This window comes from Eschrichtius robustus, chromosome 8 (assembly GCF_028021215.1).
Source record: "Eschrichtius robustus isolate mEscRob2 chromosome 8, mEscRob2.pri, whole genome shotgun sequence".
In the NCBI taxonomy this organism is placed as follows: Eukaryota; Metazoa; Chordata; class Mammalia; order Artiodactyla; family Eschrichtiidae; genus Eschrichtius; species Eschrichtius robustus.
Window position 1 is genome coordinate 9,087,666 of NC_090831.1, and position 22,906 is coordinate 9,110,571.

The 22,906-nt window shown below is 51.3% G+C and overlaps 1 protein-coding gene across 1 annotated transcript in view; it reads right to left on the reverse strand.

The window, feature by feature from the left end:
• Window positions 1-22,906, reverse strand: part of ADCY1 (adenylate cyclase 1) — a 122,607-nt gene that overhangs the window by 15,419 nt on the left and 84,282 nt on the right. The window contains exons 9-14 of the mRNA XM_068549936.1: window positions 16,530-16,724; window positions 16,276-16,373; window positions 15,210-15,294; window positions 10,303-10,392; window positions 9,514-9,770; window positions 9,101-9,227 (exon numbers count right to left, since the gene is read on the reverse strand). Coding sequence (XP_068406037.1) covers window positions 9,101-9,227; window positions 9,514-9,770; window positions 10,303-10,392; window positions 15,210-15,294; window positions 16,276-16,373; window positions 16,530-16,724 — 852 coding nt within the window. The remainder of the gene's footprint in view (window positions 1-9,100; window positions 9,228-9,513; window positions 9,771-10,302; window positions 10,393-15,209; window positions 15,295-16,275; window positions 16,374-16,529; window positions 16,725-22,906) is intronic.

Here is a 22,906-nt window from a genome sequence, read left to right on the forward strand (position 1 = left end):
ATGCAGTGACAATGTCACAGTCATGCCGTGTTGATGGCCTGCGGCAGCCACCAAAACCCACACCATGGAGGGCAGCGCACCCTGGTTCAAGCGGCCGGGTACCGAGCTCCAATTACCTCGTCATAAAATGAAACACCCATTCATAGAGGCACCATTCCTACTTATCAAGGGGTTAGGAGGGCGCGTGCTAGCTCGTAAGCCTTGAAGAGTGCCACCTATTTTTGGTGTTGTTATTATAATGACAGTTGAAGTGGTCGGCTACACGCTGCTGGATTTCATGCGGTGATTCCACCAGTTAAAAGCAAGCATGTGAGACCCCCAAAGGTGGATGTGAGGAGGCCTCAGGCCACAGCTGCCAGGAGGAAGGGGGCCCAACCAGGAGTCCCAGGCCTCCTCTAGGGCGTTTTCTGGGAAAACAAGATGTGTGGTCCACAGGAGCCGTTAGTTATCAACGAGGCTGATGCACGACAGGTTTCATCCTGCTCCCTAAAGCGGGTAGACATGCCGCCGGTGAGGACAGGAGAAGGAACCCAGGAGCCCCAGGATCCAGCTCAGACAAGCATGGACCCTGCAGACAGGGGTGTGGCTGTGGACGGGGGCTGAGATGGGAATCAGCAGACACAGCCGTGTGGGGAAGAGAAGCCTCACAAGGGAAACGGGAACCTCTCCTAAGACACGTATAACTAATTTCCTGTTAACACGTGTGCACTGACACACAAAAGAAAGTTTTTTGAAAGATGAGATAAAGAGAAAGTAAATAATATTTTTTAAATAGCAGGTTTTTAGAAGTTTGTCAATGGCACGAAAAATTTTGCTCTCTCCAAAATATTGATGTTAACAGTATTTTAATGAATGCAGTGTAACTGAATATGTTTCAACTTTTTAAAAAATTTTGATTGAGCACTTTGTGTGTTGAAAAGCTTTCCTTCTAATTTCGGTTTATTTCAATTTATTTACAGTTAACTTAGATTTATGGGCTATCAGATTAGCTCTCTTTCTAAATAATCAACTATTTTTTAATCCAACCACGGATGTGAAGGTTTTTGTTGAAATTTGACTGATAAATGTCTATCTTCTTACAAACTAAGCAGAAGAAGTTGGATTGTTATATTTTTCACAAATAAGATGAAAATCCACAGAAATTCTCTTTTTGTAAGACTTTCCAACCAGCCAAGAAGTATTGGTAAGAAAGAGCTGTGGGTGATATACATTATTCCTGTCAACAAAATCACACGACAGAGACACATCCAACATCCATTTTCAAAATGTTTTCTCTACAGCATAGTTTCCTTAGTTATCAAAGGGGAAGAGGAGGGGGGATAAATTAGGAGTTTGGGATTAACATATACACAGTACTATACAGAAAATAGGTAACCAACCTGAAACTAATACAACATGGTAAATCAACTATACTGCAACAAAAAAATTAAAAATTAAAAAATTAAAAAAGCATGTTCCTTCTCACATGGCAAAAATCTGACCCCTGACTCTATAGGACAGATTATGGGAGCTTACCTTTCAGAAGTTAATTACCAGGGGACACCTTACAGACAGCTACATGGCATCTCAGAAGGGCACCCAGCCTGGGAGCACTATCTTTAGGTAAACAGAACTGAGCAAAACAAAAAAACAGCACAACCTGACAACTCCCCGCAGATGACCGGTGAGCCGCTGTGCCCTGGTGACCCTCGGTGTGACCCCTATGAGGCGCTGCGAAGCTTTCCGTCTAACCAGCCAAACCAGCAGACGCAGACCCAGTGGCTGGAGTTAAGGACAGCTCGCTAAAAATGAGCAATTGAGTGAGGGTGGCACCGGCCTCGCTATGCCTGGGCAATGATGTCCCTTGCCTGAGTCCTAGTGAGATCACCCCAGCCAGCTCATTCTTCAACGAGGAAAGCATGTTTCTTAATTTTCAGATTCGCTCACTATAAATAGAACTTCTGATGTTGTTACACAGTGTTCCCCAGAGAAACAGAAACAATAGGGCAGATATAGATATGTAGGAAGAGATTTACGATGAGGAGTTGGCTTTCATGATTATGGAGGCTGAGAAGTCCCACCATCTGCTGTCTGCAAACTGGAGACCCAGAAGACCTGGTGGTGTAACTCCTGAAGGTCTGAGAACCAGGGGTGCTGAGGGCAGAGACAATGTCCCAGATCGTGCAGTCAGGCGAGAGGGGCTCCAGTTCTCCCCTCCTCCACCTTTCTGTTCTATTCAGGCCTCCCTCAATGGATTGGATGAGGCCCACCACATTAGGAGGGGGAATCTGCTCTACTGAATCCAGATTCAAATGCTAATCTCATCTAGAGATCCCCTCCCAGACACACGCAGAAAAACCTTTGGCCAAGTAACTAGGCACCTCGTGATCCAGCCAAGTTCACACATAAACTAACCATCATGATGTCTTCTTCCAAAACCCCACTGTGCTATCTCACTTGCCTTTTGGGGTACACACACCCCTCTTTGGGACGCCCAGGCTCTGAGAACCACCTCCTCCTGGGGAAGCACAGAGAGGGAAAGGACCTTTCCAAAGCACACAGAGCAGCTGAGACAGAGGGTCATCAGTCCCCAGGTGAGAAGGACTTCATCTCTAACTCTAGAACTGAATCATTCCTAGTTGCCTCCCTTTGATAATTTAGTCTCACTTGAGGAAAAGGCACTCTGTGAGACATGTGCATCAACAACTGCATCAGCTGGGCAGGTGATCAATGATGGTGCTTGTCTCCATAGAGAGCGGCTGCCCTGCAGAGGGGACAAGTGTGGAGATTCAGGGTGGACCAGGCTGGTCAGGCCACACGGGGCACAGGCATCCAGAGGAGCCCCCAACCCACTGTCAAGAGGGTGAAACACGAGGGGAGGTGGGGTCAGAGGAACAGAGATTAAGATGATAGCAGACTTCTCGTTAAAAGCAATGCCAGACAAAAGGTGGCGGAACATCTTTAATGCACTGAAAAGAAAAAAAGATCAGCAACTCAGAATCCTATAGCCAGCAAAAGTGTCTTTCAACCACAAAGGCAAAATGAAGAGTTTTTCAGACACGCAAGAACTGAAAGAATTCATCACCAACAGACTTGCAAGAAACATTAAAGTGGGTCCTTCGGGCAGAAGGAAGATGACAACAGACAGAAGCCTGGATCTGCACAGAGGAATGAAAAGCACCAGAAATCATAACTATGTGGGTAAACAAAAAATACTCTTTCTCATTATAACGTATCTTTAAAATAGACTTTAATGTTTATGATGGAAATAATAATATATTTGGGGGTTTATAATGTATGTACAAGTAAAATCTATGATGATGTCAATGGCAAAATCCCTAGGATGGAAGAAACCGATGTACATACTGTTGTTATGGTTCTTATACTATACGTGAAGTAGTATAATACCACTTGAAGACAAGCTATGATAAGTATCCATTAAAATAATACAACAAAGAGTTAGAGCTAATAAGAAAAGAGAGAGATCAAGTGGAATAATAAAAATATTTAATTAACCTAAATAGAAAAAGAGGAAAATGAAAACAAAGAACAGGTGGGACAAATAGGAAACAGCAACATGGAAGATTAAAGATTAAAATCCAACCACATCAAAAATCACATTAATTGTAAATGGTCTGAACAGCTCAATTAAAAGGCAGAGATTTAGGAATTAGATTCAAAGGCAAGATCCAATTGTATGTTGCTTGTATGAAATCCACTTTAAATAAAAAGATACAAATAGGTTAAAAGTAAAACGATGGAAAAACATATAACAAGAGAGCTGGATCACCTATATTAATATCAGACAAAGCAGACTGCAGAGCCAAGCATATTACCTGGAAAAAGAAGGTCTTTTGTTTAGGGATCGATATTTATTTGGAGTTTTTGGTTTTAGCCCAAGGGTATGCAAGAACGTCTTTTTTTTGATCAGAGGAAAAAGGCTTCAATTTATCAAGAGGACATAATCCTAAACATTTATGCACCTAATAACAGATCATCAAAATACATAAAACAAAAACTGATAGAACTGCAAGAAGTTCTATCCACAGCTGTAGTTAGAAATTCCAACACCATTCTCTCAAAACTTGATAGAATGACTACAGAGAAAATCAGAACCTGACTTAACTGACATACATAAAACACCATCCAACAGCGACAGAACCTCTCCCTGGCTAACTCCTCCAAAATCTCCAAGACTCTATCAGGTATTATCTTTATGGGCTAATGTCACCAACTTGGGGGCTAGGTCAGGCCGTGGGCCTGTCACACGTGTGGAGAAAGGAGGCCTGGGAAGTGACTGGAGAAGGAGGTGCAGCGGGCCTCAGCTCAGCCCAACCACTGGGAACTCCATGTCTGAGCTCCCCCCCGCCACCGAGTGCTGAGAATGGCAGCTGCACAAGTGGGAATTACCCTCAGAATCGGCGTTCATTGTAGAGAGAGAAATTTTTATCATAATTAAAATTATGTGTTATCATGATTATCTACTGAGTTCAAAGAAAAAATTCACTGGAGCAAAGGCATTCCGATAGGTACAGCTTAAGTGGCTGAGGAAGTCATCAGGAAGGAAAAGCCCATCTGTTTATTTAGGTTTACAGAACCAGCTGGGTCTCAATAAATAATTAACCCACTGAGTCTTTGGTCTGGCAATTTCGCAACAGTTTGAGGCACTCTGATGTGCCTCTGCATGACATGCTTAAATATCCAGAGGGCAAATGGGCAAAGTCTAGAAATTTCCTTGTTTTGCTGCGTTTACAGGAAAGCGAGGTATTTGTTACACATCCTTAGAAAAATATGTCAGTGTGTCCCATGTAGGCAACCCTTCCCCCATGACACAGAGGTTCTCTCCTGCACCAAACTTCCTGGAAAGCGCTCTTCACAGTGGGGCCGGGTGTGCAAGGGGTATTGCTGGCAGAGGACCCCAGGACAGGGTCAACCGCTGGACTTAGTAACATTTAAGGGGACACCAATGCCAAGAACAGCTCTTGCCAATCCAGACGAGAGAAACTGCCTGCCTGCCTGGGGGAAGGGGTCCCCGGCTGGGGGAGCCAATAGCCAGGGCCTCAATCCCACTCTCTGAGCGTGAGGTCCAGAACGGGCACCCAGCCAACGAGTGGGAAACCCCATCTCCCACACCCCCAAGCCGGTCCAGCTCTTCCTGGCTCATCCTAAGCCCGTTCTCTAGCTCTGAGTAGCTACTCATAACTGAAAGATCTTAAACCACAGGGCCCAGCTGACGGCGAGCAGACACATCTCGGGGACCAGCCAGCCTGGTCACCCTGGATACCCAGCCAGAGCCGGACAAGACCAAGTTCAGCGGCACAGCCCACCACTAAGAGGCTGTCCTCCCTTACCTGGCACGGCTTTGGCAAACTGCAGCAGCCAGATCCCCTTTCCAGGAATGGTGTGCGCTGGCCTCTTCCCCTGGCATCTGTGCTGACCCGGGACCCACCCAGAGGGCTCTACCTACAGGCCCCCCTGCCGCTGGCTTCTGGTTGGGCTCGGCCGGTGGGAACATCAGCAGGGGCTGGGAGGGAGGGAGGAGAGCGTGGCTGGGTCCCTCCCAGCATGGTCACTGTGGGCTGGCTGTGTCCCTTGGCTGAAGGTCGTGAATCCTGTCTGGTGGCCCAAACTGTCCCAGGTTCTGAGCACCCCTTCCACTGTGGTCTGGGATGGGGACCCTCCACTGTGGTGCCCTGGGCACTGCACCAGCCTGGGGTTGTCCTATCCCTGCCCCCCCTTTCAGATGGTCCAAGTGCCATTAGCTCTCTTGACCTCATTGGTCTGGAGCGTGCCCTCTGCCCTCTGCCCAGACTGAGTGATAGGTGCCTGAGACCACACCCACCTCTACCGCAACCCCCTCGCCTGATGGCCAACCATGCCTGGGCTCTACAGGGCCACTTCCAAGTTGCCCCCTGGTGGCCCCTGTGACTGTGGGGTCCCCCCCCCCGGGGTGCCTCCCCCTGCCCCTGCTCCACCACACTCCATCGCCAGGCTACCTTCCAGAGACAGGGATGGGATCCTGCCACCCTGGCTTTGGGGCCAGAGGTCAGCCCTGCCCACAGAGAAGGGGGGGCTCTGACCCCTCAATGGCCTCCCCGCCACCCCTTCCCCCTGGGGTCTCTGTGAAGGTCCCCCTCCTGCCACACACCTTGTCCCCTTTCCTCAACACCAGCCCCTCACCCTCCCATGGTTGAGTCTCAAGTGTCCAAGAGGCCCAGCGAAGCCCAGGCTCTTCCCAGAAGCCTGGCTGGGCATTGTGTGCACATGTCAGTGGGGCTGTGGCCTGGATCTGGCACCAGTGAAGGCAGCAGCCTGAGCCCCCCGAGGACGGGGGTGAGCCAGAATCAGGTGGATTCCCACACTTACGCCCTCACCAGGGGCCCTGCCCAAGCTGCCCAGGAACTGGGGCCAGTGCTCTCCAGACGGCCCACCTGGGGGGGTCCCTGCCTGTGGAGAGGGAGCCGAGGGGCTCAGATCTCAGCGGCCTCCTGCCCACCTGGAATCCAGAATCCAGGTATGGAGTGTAGACAGGCCTGGGCCACAGGCCCCTGTGAATCAAGGGTCTGTCCCAGCAAGGGCTGGCTCAGGGCTCCCACTGGCCGCACACAGGGAGTCAGTGTGTCCAGAACAGGCACTGACTTAAGAGTACAGGCTGAAGAATAAAGAAACAGGCAAATCCACAAGGATAGAAAGTAGATGAGTGGTGGCTCAGGGCTGGGGGCTGGCTAGAAATGGGGAGCGACCGCCAATGGTTATGGGGGTTCCTTGGGCGGCATAAGAATGTACTGACTGTGGTGTTGGTTGCACAATGCTGTGAATATACTGAAAACCACTGAATTGTATACTTTATACGGGTGCGTGAACCACGTGGGATGTGAATTACATCTCAGTAAAGTTGCTGTATAAAAAGGAATAAATAAGCCACGCTTTTCACCCAGCATATCCGTGTGTGCACAGATACACACACACACACACACACACACACACACATTTTCTTTCTTTTGTTTACCCAGAGTAATGGAATAATTCCTCATGATCTAGAATACAACCTGCCCTGATGTGCAGACAGCAACCTGCTTAAGTAGCACCTGTCTTTTCCAGGTTAATTAAACTAGAGGGTGAACAGTAGTTTCCACTGGAGTGGCCACTGCCTTCCGCCCCCATCACAGCCAGCCCACCCATCCCCCCTCCCTGACCCTCCTTCCCACAGTGAGAACACCCAGCAGTGGCTCCGGAGAGAGCCCAGTGGGGTCTAGAGCCTGTCAGACGTAGCACGGTGTGTGCACCTCTGTGCGCCGAGCCCGCTGGGAAGGGAACTGTCATCACTCCTCACTGCAATGGCTAACTGTACGTGCCAGCTTGACTGGGCACAGGGCGCCCGGATGGCTGGTGAGCATCACTTCCGAGTGAGTCTGAAGGAGAGACTAGCTCTGAGTAGCTGGACTGCGGGAAGAGGTCGCCCGCTCCAGTGTGGGTGGGCACCACCCAGTCCCCTGGGGCCTGAAGAGAAGAAAACGGCAGAGGAGGGGCACTCCGCCCTCAGCCTGAGCTGGGGCGTCCACCTTCCCCCTCCCTCGGACATCGGTGCTCCTGGTTTCTGACCCTGGGACTCGGACTGGACTACATCCACCCCGGCACTCCTGTTCTGTCATGGCAGGTGGCAGATGGCGGGACTTCTCAGCCTCCGTAACCTCGCAGGCCAATCCCTGGAATAAACCTCCCCTCTGCAGAAGCCAACCAATACACTCCCACACGGGATTAGGGTCCTCACCCCATTCTACTGCGGACCGGGGACCCCAAGTGGAGTTGTGGGGTTCCCGAGGAGGACCACCTAACTCTAGGCCCACCTCCTGCCCACCCGACACAGCTGACCAGGGAGGGCCTCAGCCACTGACCTCCTGCCTATTCCACCGCAGGACACGGACAGGCGTCATCCGTCTTCCTGAAGCAAGGATGTGGGCAGGCAGAAAAAGAGGAGCCTGGGCCCCCCCAGCAGGCGTGTCTGAGCCTGTCCTGCTGCGGGGAGAGCGTGGGGTGACGGCGGGGTGCACCCAGACACCTGGCTCAGAGCCACGTGGCTCTGGCCTGGGACCCTGGCTGCACACAGGGTCCCTGGTATGCGGACGCTCCCACCCACCGCAGACCTGCTGGGACCCCCAGTCATTCCAGCCCTGGCCCTGGGCACGTCACATCCAGGTTTGAGCCCCACCTGTAATCCCACCTCCCGGGCAGGGCTGCTGTGAGGACTGAACAGAGGGAACTCCCTCAGACAGCCAAGGGCTGCTTCTTCATGTGTCAGAATGAGAAGTCTCTCCCGCAGCCTCTGCTCTACTGCACACCCGCCTCCCCATTTTCAGACGAGGAAACCAAGGGGAAGCAATCTGTCCAGAGCCAAGAAGTGTGCAAGTTACACAGATGGAGTCTGACCTCTGGACCAGAAAGCTGGAAGGCCTTGGTTCCCAGAGCCGGGGGGGAAAGAGCAGGTGACAAGGGGACAAGGAACAGGTGATGAGGGGGCTCGGAGACACACCACACCACGCGTGACCTGGGCTGGGCCCAGAAGTGGCCCTGGGCATGCCCGGTGCGCCTGTGCTCTGGCTCCCAGGCAGGCGAGCCGGCTGAACTCCGGGGGTCATCGCCTGACACCGGGGCTCAGGGCCCAGGACAGCTCACAGGTCTGCTACTCCTCCGTCTCTCTCCCTCTTGTTTCAGAGGTCCCCAGCATGCACTGTAAAAACATCAGGTCCTGGCCCCCAACCACAGACCTAAATCTGGAGCGGGCTACTCGAGATTCAGCATCTTCAGGAATTTTCCACGACCCTGATGAGACCTGCTGTCACGTCCAGCCAGCAGAGGCTGAGCCCCTCTGCACCGTCACCCCTCTGCCAGCACGCCTTTGCTCACTGCTGGCAAAGCAGCCAAACTCTGACCGTCACACAGGGCTCGTCAGACTGTCCCCCGCCTGCCTGCCTGCCTGCCTGCCTGCCTTCCTGCTCCTTGGCCCCAACGGCGCCATCCACAGAGCCGCCGGCGTCCAGCCGGGAGCCCCCGCCTGACACCTCTCCCAAGGGGCCCCCCGACCCCCCACCCCGCCCCAAGGAAGCAGAGGGGCTCCTCTTGCCTGTGCGGCCCACAGGTAGTCCAGCCGCAGCTTGACGTCCACCTGCCGGGCGTGCAGGGCCAGCGTGCACGAGAACAGGAGGATGGCCACGATCGGCTCAAAGCTGCGGCCCGAGACGGCGTCACCCCTTGGGGAAGAAAAGGAAGGAAACCCACGTCAGTGTCCAGAGCGCAAGGCCGGTCCCCAGAGGCCCCTCAGACGCGACACCCCCAGCGGCGCCCGGGACTGACCCGGGCGGAGAGCCACATCCCTGGGGAAACCCGAGGACTGACTGGCTGGAACATGGGTCCAAGTGAAGGAAGGTAGAAGCCCTGGCACCGGCGAGCTTCTGTTCAGCAAATCGGAACACAGGGCCCCTCGCGTGGACACAGGCGAAGCCTGGCCACCGGCTCTAGCGGGAACAGCGTACCTACCCCACGGCCTTCGTGTACCCGCCGAGCTCCAGGACGAGGATGTAGGAGGTGGTGAGCACGGCGAGCAGGATCATTTTCGGCAAGGAGGAGACCCGCAGGAACACAGCCAGCGGGAGGGTGCCCACGAGGCCACACAGCAGGGCGTGGGGCGCAGACTCGCAGGGCGGGGCGGGCAGCAGGCGCTCCCGGCGCCCAGACGACAGGACCACCAGGGACCCGTTGGGACTGGAGCTCCAGGCCCAAGGCAGGCAGCCCACCTGGAGGGGGACAGAGGACCCAGGAGCATGGGAGGGGCCCCACTCAGGACACTCCCGTGCTCTGCTCCCAGCCCCCTACGGCCTCCCGCTCCGACCCGCTCCCCGAGTGCCATCAGCCGGGCCTCGGAAACTTCTGCCTGCTCCCGGCCCTTCTAGGCTCCTCGCTGCCCAAGAGGGAGCAGGTCCCCCCCAGGGCCTGGGCCTGGGGGCGTGAGACCCCTACCATCCCCCCAAACCACTCAGCTGCATCCTGTCCCTCCCCCCACCACCTCCTTCCTGTTTCTCTGCCCAAGCTTCACCCTCTGCGCACTGTGAAGGCCGTGTCTCCATTCCCAGGAGGATCACACGTCCTGCGCTGGGTGATGTCCCCTTCCCCCCCCCCGCCGCTTACCCCCAGGCCCATCTCTGATCCCCTTGTTTCCCTCCCCGGCCCAGGGCCAGGCCCTCCAGGGCGGCCCCCGCAGGGCCCCCCACGTACCTGCACCTGGCGGCTCTCACCACGCCCAGCCCCGTGCTCAGCAGAGACACTCACCACACAGCCTTGGGCCACGGAGTAGATTAAGACCACGATGAAGATACACAGCACGGTGCGGATCTGGATCGTCAGGCACCCTGGGAAACACTGAACAACAAAACGCTATTTAAAAAACGGCCTCTTATTACAAAGTCGATCGTGTTCACAGTAAATAAATCACAGTACAGAAGGTCCAGGGCCACCTGTACGCAGCTAGAGTCTCACCGACTATTCATCCCCCACACACATTTCTTGGCTGTTTTCATATCATTAATCTCCCAGGTGAAAAAGCTGCCAAAACTAAAAAAGACGAAAACTGAAGTCTTTAAATTAAAAAGGTGCTGTGACACTGAGTGGCACTGAAAATCACTGAACAGATTACCTTGACATTTTCATAACATTGCATCCTTCTATCTCAGAAATGGTAAGACTTTCCGTTTATTTGTGTCTTATATGCTTTAACTAAGTTTTATCATTTTCTTCACACAGGCTTTATAAAATTTTTGTCAGGTTATTAGAAGTTTTATTTTAAGTCTATTTAATAAACACATTTTGCAATATTCAAAAAATGATTTCATGGATAAAAGAAGTTCTTCTTAGACTCGCACTTCTGAAATCAGAAACAAAAACAAAAACAAAGACCACAGGGAGATTACAGAAAACACCGGCCAGCCAGGGAGCCCAGGACCATCTACACGGTTATCCCCCTATCCTCCCCGCTATGAAGTCAGGATCATTACCGACCCTGCTGTACCGGTGAGGAAATGCAGCCCAGACGCCACTCATTCTACAGCCCAGGACACAGAGTGGGCTGCTGCAGCTCACACAGTGGTGGATACGGACCTGTGTCCCAGTTCTAGGCTCCAATACTGTTGTGTTTTCCTTGAAACACGGATCTCCTCTGAGGTCCTCACACAGAAGACCTGTTCTGCGGTGGTGTTAGCCCCGCTGTCTTAGTACCTGCGTCACTCCCCTCCCAGTCTTCTCTCCCACTGAGTCCTGGGCAAGGCCGTGGATGCGCCAGGGGACTCCCGCCTCCAGCCCCAAGAAGCACGGGCTGCTCACTCTTTCACTCAGCAAACCCTGGAGACGCGCCTTCTGGCCGGGTGGGCTTTAGGAGCCCCCAGGGCACCACTGGGAGTGGGGCCTGGCCCCTGGTGCTGCGGGAGAGGTGGAAACAGGACAAAAGTCTCTCGGGAGGCGATGAGTGGCGGGCCACTGGCCAAGGCTGGGCAAGCCCTGCCCACGGTGTGTCCCCCCTCCAGGCCTGGAGGGTGGGCGTGGATGTACAGCTGGGCTGCTGATGCCTTTGGGCCACCCAAGGAAGGGCAGCCTTGGGCTGAGCCGGCACACAGGGGCAGTTAGAAGACCCAGAGAGAAACTGGTCTCGGGTAGTTGAATGGAGTCACTGGATAAAACCAGCCCTGGGCCCACTCTCCTCCCCTCCCTCTCTCCCTCCCTCTGAATTTTCTGAATATATAGGACAATAAATTCCCTTTATCATTTAAGACCACTTGAGCTGGCTCTTCCGTTACCTGCAAAATAACATTGTTTAAGGCCGCCCCTGGATCACACAATGGTGAAGAGTTGTGACTGCCAGCCTCGGGGTACTGAGACCCTCTTCACTCCATGCTAAATGCCTGATCCTACAAACGTGTTTGATTGAATACACAAGAGTCAAAACACCTCTCTGGAAATTAATAATGACAATCACAAGGACCCACGTGGAGTTGGGGCTTGTTTGCTGGGAGCAACTAGAGGGGTAGGAACACAGGCATGATAAGAGGGGCCGTCTGTTCATTCTAAGACTGATGGCCGCCTTTTTTACAGTTAATTTGGGTCAACTTATCAGTTCTTGAGCAAAAAAACAAATATACAGGCACACACACACACACACACACACACACACATATATCTCCACAGACCAAAAAACAGCATGAAAAATAGTTTGTCACAATACAGAAAAAAGGTAGCTGATCTGACATAAACAATGGAAAATTCCCCCAGAACGTGACCCACAATTAGTCAAAGGTGACCCAGGGGGCTGTCTGTTGTTGCCACATCCTCAGAGCACGCTGTCATCGGCTCACGGAGGGACTCTGCAGCAATGGCCAGGCTGAGCGCCCGGGACCCCACGGCCAGAGGGGGATTCACAGCCTGGGCTGAATTTCACAAAGGACCCCAACAGTGTAACAAGGCCGCGAGGCAAGGGGATGCAGAGCAAGACCCTGCCCCGTGCTCTGCAGAGAAGAGGAGCCGAGCAGCGTGCTGTGACCAGGGCGCGACACACGGAAGAAACCGCAGCCGCACCAGATGGCCGGCGAGAGGAGGGGTGACCGCCCGGCACCGTGGAAGTCTGTCCTAATGCGGGCGACACTCTGCCAGAGCCGCGTGGCTGCAGAGTCTAAACGACCTAGGCAAAGGCGACAATTACACAACCGCAGCCTTCTCCACTCGGCCCTGCCTCTGCGCTCTGGGCTTATTCTCCGCCCATGCGTGTTGAGGGCCCAGAGAAGCACAGGGCGCGGCCTGGCTCCAAAGACCACGAGCTCCCATGGGGGGCGGGGGCTTCAGAGGCTTCTGACCAGGCATCAAACCTGGCATCAGCCTTTGGCTAAGATCAAGTGTAGTAAGAACTGCGTTTTACACTACAGCGCACAGGTACACACAACACAAACAAACTTCCGGGAAACCCTGACTACAGTTGATGTAGGATGACATTTTCATTCATTCCTATTCCATTCCTTTTGTTCACACCTCACAAAAACAAAAAAACAAAAAAAAACCCACACATAAAAACAAACAAAAAACCCCCAATTTCACAGCCCCCCAGAGAGTTGCAATTTGAAGTTTAAAAAATATGACTTACCCTATGCTAAATACATGAACTCAATCCCACACAGATGCACTGCAGGAGCCACTGGGGCTGAGGTGGAAAAGGCTGGGTCACGGGGATCAGGACTGGGCAGGAAGCAGGTGGCGACAGCAGGGCACTCAGGGGCCAGCAGAGCCTCGAGTTTGTCCCCGGAGGGTCACTGCCCTCTGCTGAGGCTCCGTCTCCCTCCCCAAGGAGGGAAAGCCTACAGGTTTTCTAACTCCCCAGTCACTGCCCATTCATCGACGAAGTCCACCTCCTCCCTGCCTTCCCCACCCCCTGCAGGCGGCTCGCGGGGTCTAGGGTGGGCCGGGCCGGCGGGGGGTGGGGGTGGGCAGGGCACTGTTCCTCCCCGGAGGCCAGCCCTGCCAGGGCCGTAGGGAGGGGAGGAAGCCCAAGGCAGGAATCCCGCCTCCTGAGCGGTACCCTCTGCCTTCGCTCGGGGGACCACGAAGGGGTGACTGGGACGGCAGATAGAAAAGTGAGGCTGAAATACGGGAAGAATGTGTGCCAGGCCCTGCTCCCAGCACGTCATGAATATCAGCTCCAATCCCCATTCCTTTCACGGACGGAGACACTGAGGCCCTCGCGCTGGCAGCCCCTAGCAATGGAGCTGCCACCCGGCTGGATGCCCTGGCTGTGGCCGTGTCTACGTCACAGAGGAAGGCACTCTGCCCAGTTGACTCCCAGGCCTTCTCGGGGACTCTCAGCTGCAATGGACCCTCCCGCCTGCGTGCACAGCCGTGACCGCTCACGTCTCCCCATCTCAGCACGTGCTGGCCTCCGCGGGATGACCCTGCCCCCGCTGCCTGTCCCCACCCTCCCCAGCCAGAGCCTGCCTGCCGTCTGGCCCCTCCTGTCGCCTGGCGCCCTGTCTTCTGCACAAGCCCCGTGGTGAGCTCAGAGCCCGGCGCAGGGCCTGCGAAGGGGAGTGTGCGAGCGTGGAGGCTGGCCCCTGAACTGGCGCTCGCTGGCCGGGCGACCTGCAGCTGCCTGCTGCCAGGACCATGCACGCTGCACACCGCTGCTTCCTGATCATCGCCCTGAGCGGACCCACTGAAGCAACGGGTCAAAATCACACACCTAGAAAAAATGCTCAGGCCCATGGGGGAGGGCGAGGAGGGAGGTATGGATGGAAAGAAAGGGGCTGGGGGAGCCAGGGCCACCTCCTCCAGGAAAACTGTCCACCAGGTACACAGATTCTCAACACTGGGGATGAATGGGACGGGCTAAGAAAGTAGCATCCACTTGCCATGCTTTCACTTGAAATCAGGTGAATAAAGCAATCTTATCTGAAGCGGGAAATTCCAGTTTACCAAACCAGACGCCACTCCATCTACGAAATCAAAGAGCTGGGAATGTGGTTTGAATAAAGAGCACTTCTTCTTAACTCAACAAGTTACCGATGAATAATAAAAAATTTAAATAAATAAAACGAGAGTCGATCTTCTCAAGAAGTAGCTGTTTTCAACAACTGTGCAAAAATAACCCTGGGTCTGTCAGACGTGACAAGTGGCAGTCTAGTGGGGACAGGGGACATTCGAAAATGAAGGTTCAGGATGTGAGAAAGGCGTGAGGGACCAGGACAGAGCTCTCTTCCAGGGGCCATGGGCGACACAGGGCCATGCACTCAGCCTTGGCTCCAAAGCCAATGAAGCATCCTCGAGAGTGTGGTCGCCCCAGGCTAGGACAGGAGCCCACAACAAGCCACAGGACGCTCCATCCGCAGAGAACAGCGTCACACCTTGTGTTCATTTATCCAGTCACTATCAATCACCCACCCTTGTGTCCATGGGGCACCTTCCCAGAACTCCAAACTGCACCTGGCATATCATGACGGGCTTCATGAACTCCCAATATGCGGACAGCTCTTTCCGCCTGCCAAGAAGGCAAGCAGACAAACTGCCTCCACTGCCCCACCTGGCCTGCCAACAGGGCAGGCAGAAGCCGTGCACCTACCTGCCCAGGTGATGTGCAGGTGCAAGACACACACACACACTGGTACCTGGACTAGGTAACGAGCAGGCAGAGAACACAAGCACACGTATACCTGGACGCGGGTGATGTGTAGATACAGGACACAGGCCACCAGGAAGCAGATGCAGAACACCAGCAGGAGCAGGACGGCCACGCTCCTAGGACAGAAGACACGTGGTCACTGCAGGCTGGGCCGGGCGAGGTGTGCCCGAGAAATGCCTGGGAACCCACCCTTCCTCCCCTGCCTCACCCAGTCGCTGGCACCCAGGAAGGAGCAGCTGTCTCTGGGAACTTGCCCATGCTGGCTCTCTTCCAGGGGAGGAGCCCTTCCTGTGTCCCCCCCCCAACTTCTAAGCCCCCCAGGGTCTCTCTAGTCCTGGGAGTGCCTGAGCGATGCTTTCCCTATGCAGGAAGGGCTAGGGTTGCACAGACTTGGCTGCTGGGCACCACCCTCTTACTGGGCTTCAACTGGGAAGGGTTTTCTAGAAAAAGCTGTATCCCCACAGAGGGCCATGCAGATGGCCACTGTGTGTCCACAGTGTCCTGGGGTGGGGTGGGGGGCGGCTTCCATGTATTTTCTGGAAACTCACAGGAGAATTGCTCCACTCGGGAGGTTTATTAAGAAATTGGTACGTCTGGAAGAAAAGTGGAGATTTTCTGGGGTCTTTCTTGCTGAAAAACAAAAACTGCCACTCACTTTGACTTATGATGACTAAATGTTATTAAAATCATTATGTTTTTGTTCCTTTCCAAAGCTTACTTTTCCTCATTTTAATGTTTCTGAAAATGACAAGCACCTAGACACCAGGGTGCCCATTTGGTGCCCTGTTTGTTTCCTGCCACAGACGCCGTCATGAAGTCAATGGCGCATGTGGTGTGGACAGAGTCACTGAAAATACACGGTGTCTGAGAATTGAGCACATTTAAAATTAAAAACTGCGAGTGAGCGTTCCACACGTTTGCCATCAGGCGTGCTCGGCTAGTTCCTACGGTAAATGGAGAACTGGTGTGTGGCTCAGGCCGTCCCCAAAGGCCAAGGCACCGCAGGAGTGTGACCGTGGGAGTCGAACCTGAACTTGAAAAGAAAAGGACTCCTGGTGACCTTCTCCTCTGACTGATGGACCCGGAACAGCACTTACTGCGGGATTATTAGAAGGTAGACAAGGCCGAATAAGGCGGCCAGGATGAGGGCCAGAATGACGGCGCTGGTGAAATACTCGTCCTGAAGCTGGTGATACTAGAAGACACAGAAAAGGACCATCAGCCGCCCAGCTTCCTGGAGACGCCAAGGTCTTCCCAAGGGCGCCAGGGATGCCTAGAACTACAGCGAGAAGGGCCACCCACGTTCACTCCCAGCCAACCCCCCCCCCCACCAGAGACCCCCCGCACTCACCTTTCGCTCTCGCTCAGCCTGCTTGTACTTCAGGGTGAAGAAGTTCAGGTCCGCCATCTCCAGCTCCATCTGGCGGGCTTCCAGGAGGCGGCCAATGTACCTGTTGACGCGTGTCCCGGGGGTGGTATAGACAGCATTTGTAGAGAAAGACGAGCGGTTTCTGAGTTTTTCCGAGGCTGTTCTCAATGCCCTCCGCTGCCCGTCACAGAAAGAAAGGAAGGGATAGTGTCAAATTCTCCACTTATTAAAGAAAAGAGCTCTTACGCTCCCTCCTCCTGGGTCCTCGCCCACTGCAGAGTCTGGGGGGCCGGGTTTGGGGATCTGAGATGCAATCCTGCCTCAGCCACCTGCTGGCAGCGAGATCCCAGGTGAGTCATCTCATCCTTGGTGTTGGGGTTCCCGTGTCTGTAAGTGGAGTTACATGGCACCTGTGCAGTGGCACCATGTGGAGGGTTAAGGGACCCCGCTCCTGTGCAGTGGACAGTGCCCAGCACAGAGCAATGAAACTGGTTCTTTGAAAATGTCAATAAAATCAACAGATATCTAGCAAGCATGACACAGAAAAAGAGAGAAAGACACCAACAAATTCAGGAAAGAAATATAATTTTACTACAGACCCTGGAGACATCAAGAGGATATAAGGAAATACTATGAACAACAGTTCACATATAAATTTGACAACTTAGATCAATTACCTACTCCTTGAAACATACAAACTACCACAACTCACCCAACAGGAAAGATAACTAGAAAAGCCCTATAATGGCTAAAGAAATTTAATTCATAATTTTAAAATTCACGCAAGGCTAAAGAAATTTAATTCATAATTTTAAAATTCATGCAAAAGTAATCTCCAGGCTGAGATGGTTTCATCATGAATTCTACCAAACATTTAAATAAGAATTAACATCAATTCTATACAATCTCTTCCAGGAAATAGAAGTCAACACTTCCCAAGTCACTTTATAAAGTCAGTATTAGGGGCTTCCCTGGTGGCACAGTGGTTAAGAATCCGCCTGCCAATGCCGGGGGCACAGGTTCAAGCCCTGGTCCAGGAAGATCCCACATGCCCGTGCGCCACAACTACTGAGCCTGCGCTCTAGAGCCCGCGAGCCACAACTACTGAGCCCACGTGCCACAACTACTGAAGCCCACGCACTTAGAGCCCATGCTCCGCAACAAGAGAAGCTGCCGCAATGAGAAGCCCGCGCACCGCAGCAAAGAGTAGTCCCAGCTTGCTGCAACTAGAGAAAGCCCACGTGCAGCAATGAAGACCCAACGCAGCCAAAAATAAATACAAATAAAATAAATTTATATAAATAAATAAATAATAAAGTCAGTATTATACTGATACCAAAACCAGACTAAGACAGTATTTAAAAAAGGAAAACCACTTTTGAGGTCACATCCCTCACGAATATTGACGCAAAAATCCTTAGCAAAACATTAGCAAATAGGATTCAGCAATATATAAGTAGAGGCCTACAACATGACCTTTACTAGATATGCAAGGCTGTTTAAATATTTGAACATCCATGCAATCCATCGTATTAACACCATCTTAACCACCACATGGAAAACCTCATGGTCATATCAACTGATACAGAAAAAATCCTTTGACAAAATTCAATATCCGCTCATGATAAAAATGATCAGAAAACTAGGAATGGAGGGGAACTTCCCCAACTTGATGAAGAACATCTACAGAATACCTACAGCTAACATCACACTCAAAGGTAAAAGGTTTTCCCTCTACAATCTGCAGTAAGGCAGAGATTTCTGGCTCACCCTCACCTTGAATACAATACAGTGCCCCCAACCAGTGCCATAAGGCAAGAAAAGCAAATAAAAGATTGGAAAGAAAGAAATGAAACTGTCCCTATTTGCAGACATGATAGAAACAGACATGATTGTCTACATGGAAAACCCCAGTGGGAGGAAAAAAAAATCCTGGAACAAATAAGTGAGTTCCACAAGGTCATAGGATAAAAGATAAACATAAAAAATCAATCATATTTCTTTATATTAGCTATGAGCGTGTGAAGACCAAAACAAAAATACTGTACCATTTACAATCACTGAGAAAATGAAATACTAGGTGTAAATCTAACAACACATACAGAACTTGTATGCTGAAAACTACACAATGCCAATGAAAGAAATCAAAGAAGATCTCAATAAATGGACAGACATACCATGCTCATGGATTAGAAGACTCAACATAGTGAAAATGTCAATCCTCTCCACACTGAAGTACATGGGTTTAACATAATTCCTGTCAAATCCTAGCAGGATTTTCTTTTTTTTTTTGTAGATAGACAAGCTTATTCTAAATATTAAATGGAATAGCAAAGGGATTAGAATAGCTCATTTTTCTTAAAAAGAATGAAGTGAGAGGAATTGCTCTACTGATTTTAAGACTCACTATATAACTATATCAATCAAGACAATATGGTTTTAGCAGAAGGACAGACACATAGATCAATGGAACAGAAGAGAGAGCCAGAAATAGCTTCACACAAGTATGGTCAACTGATTTTTGACAAAAGTGCAAAAGCAATTCAATGGTAGAAGCAAAGCTTTTCAACAAATAGTGCTGGAGCCATTGGAGACCCATTAGCAAAAAAAATGAACTTGACTCAAACCTCACACTTTATAAAAAGAATTAACTCAGAATGGATCATATTACAAAACATGAAAATACAAAATCCAGTTAGAAAGCAGACAATAGACACAAGGGGCATTTCACCAAAGAAGAGAACATACAAAGAGTTCCCTGGAGGCCTAGTGGTTAGGATTCTGGGCTTTCATCAGGGAACTGAGATCCCACAAGCTGGGCAGCGTGGCCAAAAAAACACACGGATAGAACATAAGCACTCGCTTTTCGATCGATATTAAAGCATAGCATTTTATATGAGGGATTAAATCTTGAAATACACAAACACTTATATTTTTATTTCTTTTAAAAAGTGGATTAAAGGTCATTCCCTTGCAGAGCTAGCCTGTATCTATTTTACAGTACGAAGTATCTCTTTAATTTCATAACTAATACTTTGTATTTTAGTTTTTCTTACTCCCCTCAAATTTGGGGGGACATGAAAGTAGCTTTGTGAGGACCATTTGGAAATTCACTGTCACAATTCTCCCCTGTGCTTTGTTGTATCTTTGCACATGTGTAAAGATTTGTAGATGAAATGCTGTACAGATAGTTTGGCTGAAAACATAAAACCTCACTGGCCAGCAGAGGGGAATAATAAATCAGTGATATTAAAATCTTCTTACAATGTCACAAAGATAAAAGTCAGAATAAAGACTCTTTCCATTGAGAGAACGCTCCCAGATCAGTATGCAGCTAGAAATTTTAATAGGGAACATGCATCTTTTGGTAATAAAAGTTGTTAAGAACAAAATAGCACACACAAAAAAAGAAAAAGAAAATAAGCACTTGAAAAGATGTTTGACATCATTAGCCATCAGGGAAATACAAAATAAAATCACAAGGCGATATCATCGCACACTTATTAGAACAATAATATATATATATTTTTTAAATTGGTGACAGGACCAAGTGCTGGCAAGGATGCAGAGAAACTGGATCACGCATATGTTGCCGATGGGAATGTGAAATGGTACAGTCACTCTGGAAAACAGTTTGCCAGTTTCTTAAAAAAACAAAACAAAAAGCAAAACCAAATATGACCCATCAATGGCACACCTCGGCATTGATCCAAAAAAAATGAAAATTTATGTCCACGTAAAAAATCTGTACCTGAATGTTTATAGTAGTTTTATTTGTAATAGTCAAAATTGGACACAACCAAAATGTCCTTCAACAGGTGAGTGGTTAAACAAAGGTGGTCCATTCCAACCCGGCATACCAGCCAGCCATTGAAAGGAAGGAGCTATTGATCCCAGCAACAACCTGGAAGGACCCAAGCATAGAGCTGAGCATAAAAAAGGCCAAGTTCAAAGGGTCACACACTGTGTGATTCCGTGTATACAACATTCTCAAGTGACAGTTATAGGGATGGAGAACAGATTAGTGGGATCCAGGGTTAAGGATGGTTGTGAGGAGGGAGAAGGTGTGACCACGAGCGGGGCGAGACCTTGGTGGTGATGGAAATGTTCTGTATCACAGTGTGAAGATGGTTACACGAATCCACCACGCGATGAAATGGCACAGAACTACACACACACACACACACACACACACACACACACACACACGGTGGTGCTCCGAAGCCCATTTCCTAGCTTGGGTATCATAATGTAGTTACATACAATGCAACTGGGCGAGGAGGACCAGAATCTCCCTGTACAGGCTGCTTGATTCCACAGCTTATACGTTTGCGATGGGTAGTGTGTCAATTCTACCTCCAGAAAGCCGTAAAAATATTAAGTAAATAAACAAAACCCAAGTCACTCACAGTCTCCGCTTGGAAATAAATCATTGACCTTTTGCAGTACATCCCTCCAAACTTTTCCCTAAGCAGATACCAGCCTGTGAACGTGTATTTTCCAATCAGAGGGTCACATTTCCAATCCAGCAGGTACTCCTGTCTCCCCGGGGCCTGAAACCAAGAGCAGGAAGGGCTGCAAGCAGGAGCGAGAAGGAACGGTGAGGTCCACCTCGAGTTAATGTGCAAGTCTCCTGTGCTCCTGTGAATTCTTTCTCCCTCTGGGACCTGACACGTTTGTGAACATTAGGAAAAAAAACCCAGCTGATGTTGTGTCTGCGAGCCTGAGAGCCAGCTCTCCTGTTGTGAGGGGCCAGGAGGCTGTTAGCTGGAGGCGCACGCAGGCAGGTAATGTCACAGTCACCGGGTTTCAGGGTTTTGTGCTTATTCTGTGTGGGCAGGACTGGCTTCTGGGGGTCGAGGTCGTCCTCAGCCCTCAGGGCAGCCGGACATTGGGACCCAGAGATGTGCTCCCTCACCAGGTCCTACAGGGCACCTGCATGCAGAGACCACCTGCGCTCAGTTCCCTCCCTGGAAGACTTTTCTGATTATTAAACTGCGGCTCCATCAATGGGACAGAAGGGCCACCTCTGGGCAGTGGAATTACACATTTTTCCCTCTTGTCATGCTTTCCTCTTCTTTCCCACAACAATCGTAAATTACCTTAAAAAACAAATCAAAATCAAGTTAAGGGAAAACGTTGCTTGTTTTAACGTGGAAATTGGGTCTCTGAGCCTCTTTCTTGACCCACCAAAGGGAAGCATAGTGGTTTAAGCGCAGGGACTCAGGAACCAGGGGCTGTGCAACCTTGAGTGAACCGCTTAACCTCTCTGTGCTCCAGTTCCCTGGTCTGTAAAATGGGAGCAACAGTGGCCACCTCATTAGCTCTCACGAGGAGCCAGAATGTTCATACTCCAAGGAAGGACTCCTGGCCCAGAGCAAGTCCTCAAGCTGGCCCTCACTGTCCTTAGTGGTGGCCACAGGGGGCTCCCCCACTACTGCCACGGAGTCAGAGTCAGCGGGAAAGGCTGCAGGAAGCAGACTCTCGAGCTTCCAGAGCCCCAGCGCAGCACGGAGGCCCCGGCGAATCAGACGCTCCAGGAACTGCAGGCGCCTCATGGGAAATGGGGCGGGGCTGCCGAGGGGCCTCCTGGGAGAATCTCAGCAGACATCAGCCCCACCCGGCCGGAGAGGTGAACGCCGCTCTCACTGCTGGTAGGGCTGAGCGTGGGGACGTGGAGAAGCGGGGCTTGGAGCCCGGCAGATCAGGCAGTGCGCGCGGAAGCTGCACTTTTTGCCTCTCTTCCCCTGACACTCTTCTGTCTCAGGCGCACCTCGCACCCCTGAGGTCGGGGTGTTCCAGACCCCTCTCCTCTCTGGGCACCATTCCTCTGAGCTGGAGTCCTTCACAGCCACGGGTCTCCAGGGTGGTCTCCGGACACTGGGAACTAGTTGGGTGTGCGCTCTGCTGCCGCAGGCCCTCCAGGGTCCCTGATTCGGATCTGAGATTGAGACGCGCTGCTTTACTACTTTCCTGTTTTTAATAAACCAGGTAGGTCTCATCTACGAAAGCCGACTTAAGAGTTTAATTATACCTACCAGTAAGAAAGCCACTGGGTCTCAATCCACACCAGGACATTTCCATGGACCCACCGATGCCAGGGTCTCAGATGCAAGTGCGTGGCAGAGACTGCTGGCAGTCTCCCCGACATTCATACCCCCTTGGTCACAGAACCCGTGTTCTATAAAGGCATTGGTCGCAGCCAATGCACTGCCTTTATCCCCTTCCCCTGTCAGCTTGGTGCAGCTGTGTGGCTGAGTTCTGGCCAATGAGCTATACGCAGAAGTGTTGCTAGGGAGCATCCTCAAGAGGAGAGAGATATGCCTTTTGCCAGCTCTGCCTTCTTTCTGCTGGCTGGA